At 46.7% G+C, this 16574-nt stretch overlaps 1 protein-coding gene across 1 annotated transcript in view; it reads left to right on the plus strand.

Moving 5' to 3' along the window:
* The window catches only part of csmd3b (CUB and Sushi multiple domains 3b), a gene marked incomplete at both ends in the record, with an annotated part of 306229 nt that overhangs the window by 240244 nt on the left and 49411 nt on the right, over positions 1 to 16574 (plus strand). The window contains 12 exons of the mRNA XM_084484831.1: positions 1380 to 1496; positions 2580 to 2795; positions 2961 to 3149; positions 4850 to 4950; positions 6250 to 6318; positions 6718 to 6874; positions 8594 to 8785; positions 11865 to 11991; positions 13334 to 13536; positions 14523 to 14714; positions 15372 to 15510; positions 16354 to 16541. Of these exons, the coding sequence (XP_084340957.1) occupies positions 1380 to 1496; positions 2580 to 2795; positions 2961 to 3149; positions 4850 to 4950; positions 6250 to 6318; positions 6718 to 6874; positions 8594 to 8785; positions 11865 to 11991; positions 13334 to 13536; positions 14523 to 14714; positions 15372 to 15510; positions 16354 to 16541 (1890 nt within the window). The remainder of the gene's footprint in view (positions 1 to 1379; positions 1497 to 2579; positions 2796 to 2960; positions 3150 to 4849; positions 4951 to 6249; positions 6319 to 6717; positions 6875 to 8593; positions 8786 to 11864; positions 11992 to 13333; positions 13537 to 14522; positions 14715 to 15371; positions 15511 to 16353; positions 16542 to 16574) is intronic.

Raw genomic sequence — 16574 nt, forward strand, 5'->3', positions numbered from 1 at the left:
ATATGGAATAATGAACAGATTTTTTTTGATAGAAAGAGCAGCGTCTTATGGTACTGAACACACCTTGGGTATTTCTAAATCCCCTTCCACACCCTGATACCCGGTTAGCACCCACGCCTACACCCTAGCCGCCACCCTATCCCGCTCCGTCTTGTTTTCCTCTCCATAGAAAATAAACAAGGATCCGTGATTATGTCGCATTGTGTGTGCATGTGCGTGTGTGCGTTTACCAGCACCAACACCCGATGGATCATTTCCCCGATATCGCCTGTAAATCTTTTAAGAGCATTTGTGCAGGTCGTCACGCCAGCTGGGTCAGCGTGATCCTCCAGGCTACACGGCTGCTTGTTAAGACGGCGCTCTAGCCTGCAGCATCGCACATGGCTTCCTTATCCCCCCCAAAACACAGACACCAATATACAAATCCAAACTCATGTGGACGAAAAGTCGTCGTTGAGTGTGCGCCGGTGCACACAATTAGAGTGCACAATTAGAGCACTGCAATGTTTTCACTTTTAATTTGTGTTGATCAAAGTGTCAGTGAAAAGCGCTGTAGAAATTAAGTGTTCTATGTATTATTATGCAGTTGTTTTTTTTGAGTAACAACACGCGTAAGTAACTTTTAAAGTATGACTCGAAGATTAGTTTGTTCTTGGGCCCTCTCTGATTGATGATGCCAAGGTTTTTAAATATGCACTTCAGCGTGTACTGTCCTAAAAATGTTTTTGTGAATTAAAGGATATTTCCCCTCCAGGAAATGAGATCTGATGTATTTTGATGAAGAGAAAAGGAGCTGGGAAATGACCGGCGGCTCAGTGCGTGATGCCTAGCGGATATTGGATATTAGTCTCCTGCTTTCTGTATTGTCCTGCATGTCAGCAGACCGCAGAGTTTAATTATGGGAGGTGATTAATGAACTCTTTGGCTTTTACTTGACAACGTTCACATTTGAAAGCATTGAAAGCTGGAAACTGAGGACGCTGAAAACTAAAGATGTGGGAGACTAAACCACCCTCGGTTGTTAGTTGTTGGTACTTGAATGACTTGAAAGTCTGTTTTCTTTGTGTGAATATCCCTAGATGGCTATCGCCGTCCAAAAGGACATGTCTATGTGATGTCTGGGGTGTGTGTGTGTGTGTGTGTATGTGTGTGTGTGTGTGTGTGTGTGTGTAATTGTGTGTAATTGTGTGTGTGTGTGTGTATATCCACCAACACAAATACATCCCCCCCTGCTGTCTCTTTGTTCACGCCAGGCTGTTCGGCCCCCTATCCCCCTGTGCTAACTCTCTCTGTCTCCCCCCCCCCCCCCCCCCCCTTGTCTGTCTCTATCTCCCCCCTCCCCCCCCCCCCGTGTCCTCCTCCCCCTACCCACACCGCAGCTCTCTGCGGCGGGGATGTGAGGGGCCCCTGGGGCACCATCCTTAGTCCCGGATACCCAGACAGCTACCCTTCATCACTCAACTGCACCTGGACCGTGGAAGTCAGCCATGGGAAAGGTAAAACGCTCCTCCACCAGCCCTCTCCCCGCACACACGCTCATGCACACAGGCGCAAACACACACACACACACACACACACACACACACACACACACACACACACATACAAGCAGACAAACACAGACAAACACGCAAACGCACACACACACGCTCGCACAAAGGCAAACATACGCGAACACACACAAACACACACTCACGCACACAGCCGCAAACGCACACACACACACACACGCACGCACGCACACATGCACACACACACGCACACACACATACACCTTCCACCCAAAAATCTGCCAGACAACCGGCTACAGTCTGAGCCAGGCTTGTTAAGGCGAGACCACGGGAGGAGAGGGAGCGAGGGATGGATTGGAGGAGGGATATATCCCTGACACACGGATGTGCTGGACATACCATGCTGGAGGGAGGGAGGGAGGGAGAGAAGGAGGAATGAACAAAGGACAGAAAGAATTTGAGAATAATTAAAAGTTTGAAGAGCAGCATCAACGGTTACATATATAGATATAAATGATCAGATATACCAACACATGTAGGTAGGGTGCATGCAAACATTATTATGAAGATACACATTTGGAGGTGTTATCATGCTGTAGGTACTTAGTGTAGATGCATAAACACATACATATGTAGATGATGAGAGTGCCAGATATAGTTTCTAGGATGGCTGTACCATGGCGTTCATGTGTTCATAATCAGATCAATTCCTCATGTGCCCTGTAGTGTGTTAATGGCTGCATGCTATACGTAACAGAGGGGTACCTCAGGGAGAACTCATGGTCAAAGCACGCTGCCAAACTACATGTTCCGGAATTGGAACGGGGCCCCATGTCTTCCAAGTCATTTACACTGTGATGAGTCTTATGATATTAACGTTGTAGGAATATTGTATTCCGGAACTCGTTTGAGTGTATGCATAGCCACGTGATTTCAATTAGTTTTGTCCTTTACATTTGTCTCTCTCTCTCTCTCTCTCTCTCTCTCTCTCTCTCTCTCTCTCTCTCTCTCTCTGTCCATGGTCTCTTTACCATACTAACACACCATGAACCCCTCCCTCTCTACCAGGGGTCCAGTTCCAGTTCCAGACTTTCCATCTGGAGGACCAGCACGACTACCTCCTGGTCACAGAGAACGGCAGCTTCCTGCAACCTCTGGCTCGCCTCACCGGCAACGAGTTGCCTAGCAACATCAACGCCGGTCTCTATGGCAACTTCAAAGCCCAGCTGCGATTCGTCTCAGACTTCTCCATTTCTTATGAAGGGTTCAACATAACTTTCTCGGGTAACTGGCCTTGCTATAGATATAGAGAAAAGAATGTGTGTGGGGCTTTAGTGGGGTCGGTCGATTACATAAACAACAGTACAATGTTTTCACACACTGTTGTTGTTCAGAACGTGACCCAAAGTGCACAGAAAGTGTTTCACGGGCCGCTGTGTTTCCGTACAGAATACACCCTGGAGCCGTGTGTGGATCCGGGGCAACCTCAGTTCGGCCAGAGGAACGGCTACAGCTTCGGCGTCGGGGACACGCTAAGTTTCTCCTGCAATATGGGCTACCGTCTGGAGGGGGCGCCAGAGCTGGTCTGCCTGGGAGGGGGCCGCAGGATGTGGAGCTCACCACTGCCTCGGTGTGTCGGTAAGTAGCAACGAAGGCAATTTATCTGTTTTTAAATACCTGAAACAGAAACCATGGGAACTGCGTCAAGGCTTCGTAATGAATCGTTATGTGTACAACAAGTGGGTGGTGTATTGGCCATTGAGTCATCGCATTAAAGTAGAATAAAAAAATTAAATTGCATCCATCCGTGTTTGAATTGTAACCAAACTGTTCTGCTGACATTCTGTTAAAAAAAAACAAATTCCCCATCAAAAGCTAAAGTCGGCAGCACCACTTTACTCAATGGGCCACTCACCAAACACCACCAACTCCCCTACCACCACCACCACTACCCCAACCACCACCAGCACCAGCACCACCACCACCCCTTGGCCCTTATCCCTCCCCCATCCAACCTCCACCGTGTGTGCCACTTCCAGGGATGTGGAGAAGGGGGCTCTCAGTCTCTTTCATCCCGGCACACATACATTTGTGTATTCACAGAACATTGTTTGAAGGAGGATCCCCGTTTGTGGACCGAACCAGCTGCTTGTTCCTCGTCAGAAGATCAAACATGTTTTTTATCGTCTCTTAAGGGGGTTTAAGAGGGGAACCTGGTGATGTGGTTGTTGGTGGCAAAACTTTTATGCGAAAGGAGATCAAACGCGTACGGCAAGGGCTCTGACCTTCTTCTTCTACAGCCGCTCACACCATGCCCTTTTTGCGTCATCATCATCCTCATCATCCTCATCATAATCAACCTCATTAGAGGGAAAACAAGCATCTTCTTGGTACAATCGCCATCGGCGATGAGAGGAGACAGGCGAGAAAGGAGGGAATAGCAGATACTCAAAGGATAAAAGTGTGTCGATGGCAATTCGAGAGAGAGACGTAGAGCGAGGGGACAGACACTCAAAAAGACAGACACTCAAAAAGTTTGCGGGCAAGAGGAAGAGTGAGACTCAAGGTAAGGAGGGCAAGCTAAGAAGAGATGACAACAGATAAGGAGAGAGCGAGAGCAAGGTTACATGAGAGGGTGAGAGAGAGGTTGAGGGTGGGGAGGTAATTTTCTAAATGGAAACTCTAGGAGAGTGATCTATCGATGGAACAGCAGCTTCAACATCACTATTACACCAACAGAACAGTGAGCGAGAGGCATGAGATACAGGGAGAGAGAGAGAGAGAGAGAGGGAGAGAGAGACTGATGCAGTGGAGGTGGGCTACAGATGATGGCAGAGATTGAATGAATGGATTGAGAAAGTTATATTTATCATGACGTTGCGATAATATTGTTTTATCGCGTTTGAGTGGGCTTTTCTATGGGGAAATCTGGTAAACATCTAATTTCCCAAGCGAATGTGTCCAAGAATCTGCATGTGTTTCAACAAAAACAAAAGTATTTTTCTCTAGTTTTTTTCACTTTGTTTAGTTTAAATATGGATTTCTCCTTTTGTGCTATTACTACTAGTATTTCTTCTACTCATCATCATCAGCACCATCATTACCATTGTCATCGTCCTCTCTATAACCATAGTACTTTAGTTTAGAGCCGTATTGAAAAATGACTGCTACTTTTCCATCGATCAAAGCATCAAACCTTTGCAATTTTTCGTCCGGGCTCGGAGGTTAATACGCGACGAGGAGCAGTTTGAAGTCTGCGTCATCCACAGCAAAACGAAGTCGGGGAACGCAAATAAACAACCTCGACAACACCTGTGTCTCTGTGTGCCTCTCCCCAGCCGAGTGCGGTTCCTCTGTGGCCAACAACGAAGGGATCCTGCTGTCTCCCAACTACCCCATGAACTACGACAACAACCACGAGTGTATCTACAGCATTCAGGTAACCAATCACCTTTAACCCCCGCCCCCGGAAACAGGAAGTCAGTAACGTGAAAGACCCAACATGAGGGCCGTGTCCCAATTCAGGGGCTGCATGAAGGACGCATTTGAAGACCGCTTACCTCACAGCGACACGTCAAGTGCTGTCCCATTTCGAAGGCTCCTTCAAATGCGGCCGAGATATGCAGCCTTCTTTTCCCGGATTTGAAGGACCCACCGGGTGGATCCTTCACAGCCCAACGTATCCCAAGATTCATTGCGCGTTGGATTTTTTTTCAGAAATGGCGCGGAGAGAGGATCTACATGACCACTTTATGCGCCTCGCAGAAGTTAATAGAAATTATGATAAACAAAATATCACAGAGCATAGAGCAGGATTGTGAACGTTTACAATGTATCATGTCAATTTACAATCTGCAAAATGTGTCTGTGTTAGGATATTGATGCTGCGCGCCTCCTATTTGCAACGGAATTTGTTTAAGATATAAAAACATTTAATTTAACACACACGCACTAAAACAGATATTTTCGTTTTTAAATAAATATTTGGAAACGAAAATTGAAAAGTGAGAATTGAATGCGCTTTGGCATTATGGAGCACCTTCGCGTCAGCGTGTGTGTGTGTTTTGCGTGTGTGTTTGTGTGTGCGTGCGTCGCTATTATGTTGACTACACACTCAACATGCCGAAAATATCTAACATGTTGGATAACCCCGATTTTGAGATCGGGAGGTCTTAAGTTTATGAGATTCTATCTTAGAACACTACGGCAGACAGGATAATCTTGGCCGATTTTCGTCCCGATTCGGCTGCCATGGGAACGCCACCCCGATTCTCGTAAGGGGCAAATTGGCCACGATATCGGGACATTTATCTTGTAGTGTGGGGTCAGCTTTAATCTACAAATAATAATGGCTGGTCCGCCTGTACCTGTCTCTTTGTTTACAAGAATCTGACTAACGACACGCCCTAAGCCCCTCCCACTCACGCCACCCACTCAGCCGAACCACGGCAGGTCATGTGACACATCATTATGTCACCCGGTTGCACAGCGACTCAGATTGGACAGAACATTCTTATTGACTTCTCCAAACTGCTCTCTGGGATCGGCTCAATCTGCCACATTGAGACTGTAATTGCGGGTCCCTGCGACGTGCTGGGTAAAGTTGACACTTGCTAAATGTGTGTGTGCCTGCAGAAATGTTCAGCCCATTAGGACGAGGGTTTATGCCGATGGAGTCGAAGTGTTGTGTCTGAAACCTTTATACATTTTTATTGGTATTGTCATTGACTGGTTTCAGGTGCAGGCTGGAAAGGGTATCAACATTTCTGCCAGAACCTTCCATCTCTCCCCGGGGGACCTGCTCAAGGTGCGCGCACAACCACACACATACACATACACATAAACATACACATAAACATGAATATATACATGCATACACTGGCATGCAAACATACATGAACAAATAGACACACACACACACACACACACACACACACACACACACACACAGAGTCATCCTTGTATGCATGCAAAAACACACACGCAAGAACACAAATGTCCACTGCATACTCATGCATGCACACATATACAGTACATGCAGCCAAAGACACACACACACACATTCACATAGGAAAGCACAAACAAATCAAATATTGCCATACAACTCTAATCTTAAAAAAAAGCACAAACTTTGCTAGCACCTACCACGAGGAGCTGACTGCAGAGCCACCATATCACATATTCACACTGTGATCCTCCTGTTCAGATCTACGACGGCAGGGACAACACCGCCCACGTCCTGGGGGCCTTCACCGGCACCTCCATGCTGGGCCTGACTCTGATCTCCACCTCCAACCACATCTGGCTGGAGTTCTACACCGACCCAGAGAACACCGGGGAGGGCTTTAAACTGGTCTACTCCAGTATGTAACCCCCCCTCCTCCTCCTCCTCCTCCTCCTCCTCCTCTGTCATCCTTTACCGCCGCTGTTTGCGGTTCAGTCACTCAGCTCACAATTTGATCCTGAGTACTGTGAGTTGCTCTGAGCCTAAGGTAGGCTAAGGTAGGCATTATGCAGCAGGGCTTGGGCATCCAGCCCAGGGATGACTTGAGGTCGACTGTTGATTTTGGAGTTGGAACCCGCAACCTTTCGACCGGGGGGGGGGGGGGGGGGGGGGGATAGATTATCTTCCCCCTCCTCTCCTCTTTTTTATACGTTCTAAATATAGGAGGTGCTTTGCGTTCGTAACGGAGCGTATTCATTTGTGCCGGTGAACACTGCTTTACTGCAGCGAGGGTAAGGTCAAGGTATGGGCCGTGAATTCATTTTTATGAACAAAGTCAGTCATCAAATCACATTTTAATTAACTGAGCATTTGAACGGTCTTTTCATAAGTGCACTTGGAAGACAGTGGCATGATGATGCGGTATCAACTATCTGCTCTTGAATCAAGCACTTTCCCTCGCAAACAAGATGGGTCTAACTCACTGTAATGAAGAGAGAGTTGAGAACAATATAGCTGTGGTGGTATTGTTTGTTTGAGGAATTAAACAGTGAGAAAAGCGTTTAAGCATCTCTACCGCTGTAGTTTAATGTGCGCCACAGCCTTCATTTTACATGCTGCGTTTTGTTTAACAGAAAAATGAGCAATCGCTCAATGAGCAGTCGTGGTCATCGTCAATGCAGACTCAATTCAAATAATAGTTCAAACTCAAATAATTGAACTCTTATTTCTGGTAACCACCAACCCCTGTGGCCTCTGAAACACACACATACACAAGCACACACAAAGTACTGTTTCGGGATGGCCGTTCAAATCTCTCCAACAATCTTTTTTGCGATTGAATGAATTAACAAAAATGCCTCCCACACACCCACACCCACACATAGCCGCAACCACACACGGACACACAACAACCAACAATACACATCACCATGGACAGGAGCTGCTAATGACTATGGAATCTGACATTTAATACTATCTGATGTTTAAGCTCTGGCTGCTAAGGTTACTGGCGGTCATGGGGCCGGTTTGTGTGGTGTTTGGGTCGGCTGATAATCCAGATAAGATCTCCTGGCTGTTAATAAGCAGAGCATTGAACTCGTCCCCTCAAAATGAAGTATCCCCTCATTAAAAGTATATTTAAAAGATGAGTCAATTAAGGAGAACTTTTAAGTATCAGAGGTTTTTGTTTTTCCTGCGGCTTCCAGAAGATGCTTCACCTACTCCTGTTTTTTTGTCCATTCTGTCTCTCTCCCTCCTTTTGGCATCCTTGCCTTCTATATCTCTCACCCTCTCTCTCTTTCTCTCTCCCCTCTTCTCTCTCCTACTCCCCATTTCTCTGCCTCAATCTTCCCCTCTCTCCCTTTCTATCCCCTCTCTCCCCCGTCCTCTCCCCCTTCACCTCCCTCTAAATTCATATCTCCACCTCCCCTCTCTCTCCGACTCTCCCCACTTCACCTCGCTAAATACACACCTCCACCTCCCCTCTCTCTCCAATTATCTCCCCCATCCATCTCTACCCCGCCCCCCCAATCCCTTCCCTTTCCCTCCTCTCTTCATCCTCCCCCACCTCTCCCCCTCCTCCATCTCTACCCATCTCCCCTCTCCATCCCCCCCCCCCCTGCCTCTGGCCCTGCAGGTTTCGAGCTGTCCCACTGCGAGGACCCTGGGGTGCCCCAGTTTGGCTTCAAGGTGAGCGACCAAGGCCACTTCTCGGGCAGCAGCATCACCTACCGCTGCCAGCCGGGCTACACCCTGCACGGCGCCACCACCCTCAAGTGCATGACCGGGGAGCGCCGCGCCTGGGACAACCCCCTGCCCTCCTGCATCGGTAGGCCTAAAGTGCTCTCTCTCTCCTGGGGCAGCGGCAGGGTGGGTGGGTGGATGGTGGAGCCAGGCCAGAGGGCCACGTCAACGCTCTTTCTCCTGGGTCACCATATGCAAATGGTTGTGTTCACGTTGTCAACAGTAGAGTCGTCCTGTTGTGTCAGTGTTGGAATCAACGAAACACAAAAACGAGAACAATTGTCTTATATTATGGTTAGATTATGATAAAATATACACTACCATATACACTACCGTTCAAAAGTTTGGGGTGACCCAGACAATTTCATGTTTTCCATGAAAACTCACACTTTAATTCAACAGTTTTCAGCTGTGATAACATAACTGCCCAGGGGTTTTCTAATCATCAATTAGCCTTTTTACACGATTAGCTTATTTTAGATTATTAACAATGATTTGATTATTAACAATGTACTAATTAGAACAGAGGAGTGATGGTCACTGTAAATGGGCCTCGGTACTCCTATTATATGTAGATATTCCATTAAAAATCTGCAGTTTCCAGCTGAAAAGTAATTTCCCACACTAACAACATTTAGACTGTATTTCTGATTAATTTCATGTGTCTTCATTGAAAAAAACAGTGCTTTACTTAAAAGAATAAGGACATTTCGAAGTGACCCCAAACTTTTGAACGGTATTGTACACACAAAAAAAATGAACTGGCAGGCCGTCCGTAATGTCTTATAAGTATAAGAACGTGGGAGCAAGATGAAAGGTTGCCGTGGTTTGTGAGTTTGCCGACGGTGGAACCACTTTGGGGCTGCATTTAAAACAAGGAGAATACTTAATAGGGTGTAGCGAGCCGCAGAGCAGCATATGCGTATATGTAGACAAAGACACACACACACACACACACACACACTGTCACTCAGGGTCTCATGAACCCCAGCTGGGTCGTCACTCAGCGAGACCACGGCTGTGACAATGACGGATTTATCTGTTCTCCCTCTTTAGCAGCACTGCTGGAGTGAGTCACAGAGCAGCCTACACGCGCTGACTCACAAAGTCAAAACAGCCCTATTTGTTTTTCAAGGTTTGGGTTGTGGTGTTTCTCAGGTGGTTCGCTGTCTGCGTCAACGGACCCCTGTACTTCACCGCTGTCGTGCAGTCAGACACCTTTGCGTTTTACAAAAAAAAACACAGGCCGACGGGGAACTTAGCGACACGCTCAATGCACGCTTTCAACGCGTGTATTGAAGTGAAGAAATCACTTACTGAGGGCGGTTGGGTTGACCTTATTCTGTGCTTCCTCTTTGGTGACATCACAAGTGGGCGTGTCCACATAGATGTGTGCTGGATAGATCAGTCTACCAGCCTACTCAGTGGACTGTAGCAAATGTTGCTCATCTATCCGTCACACATCTAGGTGGACTTGTGATGTCCGAAGAGGCAGATTTTCCAAAACACCTGGGGGTATATTATGGGACCTTTAACGCTAACTGGATGGGGGTAACCAAATGTGTTTTCTGTTCATCTGTCTAGCTGTAGTCCAGTATCCATGTTTAGTTGAAATATATGTACAGTATTTCTAGTATTAATGTCTGTCTAGTGTCCATTACTATATGTCTACTCTATGTCCAGCTTGTGTGTCTCTAGTATATGTATGTTAAGTATATACTAGTATTTATGTCTGTCTAACATCTAGTACAGTATGTCTACATTCTATGACAAGCTAGTCCCTACATATCTACATATGTCTGGTGTATCCATGGAAAGTATCTCTCCTGGTATCGATGTCTGTCTAGCAAGAGCAAGACAGAAGGGTTGGTTTCATTTATTCAATGTTTTTGAATATGTTGATTCATTTAAAGGGAGATGGGAAATCACGATTGAATGCGTTCTATATATATATATATAGCTCATATTCTTTCCGGGGGAGGTTTAAATCGATGCTGGCAGCCATATCCTTTAATTAAAACCACCCAACAGTCAGGGTGGGAGCGTTCAATTAAAACGTCTGCGCTGCATTTGTGTCTCCCTCCTTTTCTAAGCTCCGCCTCCTCTGACCTTTTAAAAAAAAACATTTCAGATCCGGGCTAATAATTCTCACCACACGGCATTAATAATGAATCAGTCATAAAGCCTTGGGCGTTGATATCCGGCGACTTTATATTTAAGAAACGACAGTTGGCCGACCCGGGCTCACCCCCGGTCTTAATATCGACTCACCTCATATTATTTCCCGCTTCCTAACTTCCTCTACCTTTGCCTCGCTCCTTCCCCCCCCCCCCCCATACCTCTGCTCGGTTGAAATATTCATCCCGTTGCCACGCACAGTATCTGACAGTGGCAGAGTTATGGTTGCAGGGGTGAGAGAGCGAGGTTGAAACAGGGAGTGAGAGAGAGAGAAAGAGAGAGAGATAGAGAGAGAGACGAGGAAGTGTGAGTGCGTGAAATGAAAATATAGAGAGTGGGAAAAGTGCAATTTTTGCCTTTTCCATAATGGATGACGATTCTTTAAGTGGGAAGACGGTCGCATATTTTCCTCAATTTCGTTTCTTCTTTTTGTCTTGTCACCTCTACTGAGGCTCTCTTTGTCTTTGTGCTCATCTTTCTTCCTCATCAGATTTTGTGTAATTATTTGGTGTCAAAGATAAGAAAGACTGATAGCGACTGAGTGAGAAGTGTGTGTGTGTGTGTGTGTGTGTGTGCTTGGTAGGTGAAAAGTGTATGGGCTTGTGTGTGTGATTCTAACTGTTTTACCCTGTGACAAAAAAAGAGATTTGTCCTCATTAAACTTCCACTTTGGTGCTTGCTTCATTACTGCTCATTGGCTGCTGTGGTTCATCGAGTGGATCTCATTGGCTTCATAAACAAGACTGCTGATAGATCATTGGTTGACCTGTCGCAAAGGACAGGCTAACCGACACACACGCACGCACGCACACACACACACACACACACACACACACACACACACACACACACACACACACACACACACACACACGTAATTGAATGGAAGGAAAATAAATGAGTTTGGTTAATCTGTATTAACACTATGTGTGTGTGTGTGTGTGTGTGTGTGTGTGTGTGTGTGTGTGTGTGTGTGTGTGTCACAGCTGAATGCGGGGGTGGGTTTAAAGGGGAGTCGTCGGGGCGGATCATCTCCCCTGGTTACCCGTTTCCCTACGACAACAACCTGCGTTGCACCTGGACCATCGAGGTGGACTCTGGGAACATTGTCAGGTACGACCCCCCCCCCCCCCCGTCTTGGTCGTCCTGTGACCCAGGGGCTCCTACCGGGGGTCCACCGCCCTAAGGGGAACTCAGCAGGCCGCTTCCAGGGGGTTCTAGTAGAAATTTAGATTTTGCTAACTTGTTCACATCTGATGTAATTCTTCTATTTGTTGAACAGAATAATTACGACATCAAATATGAATATTTATGTTTGTACATAGTATTATGTTCTTTTTTTCTTTATTGATTGTTATTGTCAGTAAAGTTTCGCTAAATTTGCTAAATGATAATACCAGGCTATAATAGGAAAACATTAGTGGTCTGGCGTTAAGGAGGGTACTTGAGCCGCACTAATGGGGCTGTGGGGCTTCATAATATTAAAAAAAGGTTTGGAAACACTGCTGTAATCCATCAAATAGGTGTCCGGCCTTTACCATGTCCTTTTCTTTTAATAGCATGGGATTAATAAACAGTATTAGATAAAATTCCTTCTTGAAAATCCCCCCCCCCAAGAAAGCCAGATAAGGCCGATAGGATAATAATGAAGCAAATCTTGGCTAATGCCACTGTTCTAACCCTGCTCTACATTATTAAATTTGGGCATTAGCTAAAAGCTTTAAAAACTTACATCAAAAAAATCCTTCTCTCATCTCACTAATGGTGTTATGTAGATTCTGATTTATAATGGAACACTTCAGTTTCTAATGGCATTGCTTCACGGTACATGCCAAATTATTCCTTAACAACTACTTGTGAACTTTAGTGAGGTAGCAATCTCAAACTAATGTTTATGCGTTCGTAACTTTCATCTTGTGGAGATGTCAGCTCGGGGGCCCCCCTAACCTTCTTTGGCTTTTAGGGTCAGACATATGATGGCACCCGCCAACCTCTTTCAGGGTTGTGTATTTGCTTCCCCGCACATCACTTTTACCCAATCAGTGTCTGTCCCTGATATCAATGTCCCAGTGAAGTTGTTAGTAGTTAGTTTCCTTGAGGCTATGAATCATTAGTCAACCTTAAGGGACCATTACCCTTCAAAATGTTTTAAAAAATTAAAACGTAACGTCAAATGTTCATAGCTTTTAAGGTAGCTACTAATCTACCACAAGCCCAAATGCCAAAAGTTTCTAAAGGAACTTTGTTTGCTCATTGCTTCTCTCTAGGTCGGGTACTAAAGGTTGAACATAACTTTTTAATTTGTTCAATTTCCTGTTGTTTCAACCGCACCAATTCATCTCATGAGTCGCCGCAATGACCATCCTTCGACTCGGTACCAACACCGTTAACGTATCTCGTGGTTGTGTCGTGTCTTTCGTGGGTCGGCCGTGTATCGGATGTGCGTCTCCTGCAGCCTCCAGTTCCTGGCCTTCGACACGGAGGCCAGCCACGACATGCTGAAGGTGTGGGACGGCCCGGCGGAGAACGAGATGTCCCTGTCGGAGCTCAGCGGCTCCCTGCTGCCCGAGGGCATCCACTCCACCCTCAACACCGTCACCGTGCAATTCGAGACCGACTTCTACATCAGCAAGTCGGGATTCGCCATCGAGTTCTCCAGTGAGTGAAGTGCACAAAATGCTAAACCGGAATTAATGAAATGGCTAAAGGTTTGATTCAAGCTTTTAATGTAGTTCCAGTTGCTCATCCAACCTCAGCTCATTTTGGGGTGTATCCGAGGGAGTTTCGGGTGTTCGTCCGAAAAGTCTGCAAACCTTTCAGAAAAACAAATGTCGGGTGTTCCTCCGAAAAGTCTGCAAACCTTTCCAAAAAGTCTGCAAACTTTTCCAGACCATCCCATACAGAAGAGATAGTTATCGCTACTGTCTGTGGTCGAACTCAACTGCACTTGGTTTTGCTAAAGTTAAAGTCTGGCATCGTATTCGATCCATCCAGGGGATGAATAACAACGCTCCTGGCATAGGAATCTCTCCAATATTTATCACACCCTGGTACATTTCTATGCAAATATATTTTAGGTAAACAATAATTCTTATACTGAAGGAGTTTGCTGCGGTCAGCGCGGAACATCAACTGGCATATTATATTTCAGGGATCTTATCTTTTAACAGGGCTTCTGAGGGATCAGATTTTAAGTTAAATATGGAAAAAAAACTGAAAACATTGTTTTGCCTGAGGGATGGAATGAGGTGCTAGGATAGGTTTTGGGTGTTGAGATGGAGCATTGGGATTGGGCGTTGGGATGAAGCATTGGGATGGGGTATTGGGATGGGGAGTTGGGATGGGATGGGGTGTTGGGATGGGGAGTTGGGATAGGATGTTGGGATGGGATGGGGTGTTGGGATGGGGTGTTGGGATGGGGAGTTGGGATGGGGTGTTGGGATGGGGAGTTGGGATGGGGTGTTGGGATGGGGAGTTGGGATGGGGTGTTGGGATGGGGTGTTGGGCGGCAGGGTGCAAAGTTCTGCTCTGATTAACAACATCCTCTACTTGAGTTGCATTTGAAAACCTGTACTGAACCTGTCATAAAGAAACAAAATTCCACTAACACCGCCCCCCCCCTTCCGCCCTGGCCTCCACCCAAGGCTCCGTGGCCACGGCGTGCCGCGACCCGGGCGTGCCCATGAACGGCAGCCGCAGCGGGGATGGCCGGGAGCCGGGGGACTCGGTGTCCTTCCAGTGCGACCCGGGCTACGAGCTCCAGGGAGACGACAAGATCAGATGCATCCAGGTGGACAACCGCTACTACTGGCAGCCCAGTCCCCCCGTCTGCATCGGTAGGTGGAAAACAAGTGTGCCCGCAGCCCAGTGTGCACACCACCACCACCCCCTCTGTACACGTAGCGGCATTCGATGATCCATAGGGTTTGTTTTGATCTCAAGGTGCCCTGTGCGCCGCTATACATACATCGTAGCCATCGGTTGGCACTGCAGCAGATTTCAATGTGGACACAGCCTTGAGCTGATGATCCAGTGCTATTCCTGTAGAGCTGGGGGGAATATACCGCTGTACACTTGGGTTACATTGTCTTATCAGACTTAGGAACACACACACACACACACACACACACACATTTACACTGTGCTCTGCTGCATAGTATGCAAGTATATGCATGCGGTCGGCTGGGACAGAACAAATTAACACATTTTCTGAAATGTGGTGAAAGTGAAAGTTTAGACCATTATAATGAACGTTGTGTCTTTACACTGGCAATGCTTTTTATTCAGAAAAGTTAAAAACTAAAATTTGAAAACGTATAGTTTATAATTACCTTCTATCTTGATCTGCATAGTTCAACTTTAAATTAACTAAACAATTTAACAATTGAACTACACATTTCGACAGAAAAGGTCAGTTTGTTTAATTTGTTTTCCGTCAATCCCGTCTTACCCCCTCCGTTCTCTTTGCGTCCCCACCCTCCCTGAACACACAGCTCCATGCGGAGGGAACCTCACCGGGTCCAGCGGGTTCATACTGTCCCCCAACTTCCCCAACCCCTACCCGCACTCCAAGGACTGTGATTGGCTGATAACCGTCAACCCCGACTACGTGTTGTCACTGGCTTTCATCAGGTAACCACCCACCGTTCTGTCTGTCTAAACACCCCCTAACCCCTGCATATCTGATTCAAATGTACATTTCAAAGTTTATAAATCACCAGTAATGCCAAATGATTTGTGGCCATAATCAAACAGCCTCGTATGGTCTCAATTCAACACACAGTCTGTGTCTAACCCGGATATAACCGGCAGAAGGGTTTAAAGAGATACGAGGGGAATATTATTCACTAAAAAAGCTACGAGTCCGGGGCCCGCGGAGATCTTCACGCCCAGAGAGCGATGATGAGAGGTTGGCCTCGCCTTCCCTAATGTGTGGGAGATAGAGTGGAGAGGAGCCGTTCCCTTCCCCGTTCAGGGGGGGGTCTTACTTTGATCCTCTCCAGTGGCCAGTGTGTTCGGTATGGAAAGTACGCTCCTTCAAATCCCGGATGGCGGTTGAAAGCGACGGAAGTGTAATGCACCTCTGATCAGGGCTGGCAGCTTTCAGCTTGAAGACCCACAGGAAATTGCACGGATGGATGTGGCCGCCATTACAGCGAGGCCGCTCGCTAAAGGGAATATTTTGGACCGTGGTATTATTCTGCTAAAAGTTAGATCTATTTTTCGCCTCCACTTCAAGCACTTACCACGCCGGTGGCCGAAACATTAAGCTCTCGATGCTCAATGACACATTTTCATTTATTTTTGATACAGAGAAAGGAGAACGTGCACAGTGGTAAACGCAGTATTTCAGCAGTGTCTTTCTCTCCTACTTATTTCACTCCACATGCCTGCTCTCCCCACATTCATAATGTTCCTCTCCTTCTCCTCCCTCTTCTTCTTCTTCTTCTTCTTCTTCTTCGTCTGCTCCTCCAGCTTCAGCATCGAGCCTAACTATGACTTCCTGTACATCTACGACGGGCCTGATAGCAACAGTCCTCTAATTGGTAGTTTCCAAGACAGCAAGCTGCCGGAGCGCATCGAGAGCAGTTCCAACACCATGCATTTAGCGTTCCGCAGTGACGGCTCCGTCTCCTATACCGGCTTCCACCTCGAATACAAAGGTGAGGGCGTGCATGGTGGCATTTGCAAAACCG

This window comes from Micromesistius poutassou, assembly GCF_964030765.1.
Source record: "Micromesistius poutassou genome assembly, chromosome: 20".
NCBI classification, from domain to species: Eukaryota; Metazoa; Chordata; class Actinopteri; order Gadiformes; family Gadidae; genus Micromesistius; species Micromesistius poutassou.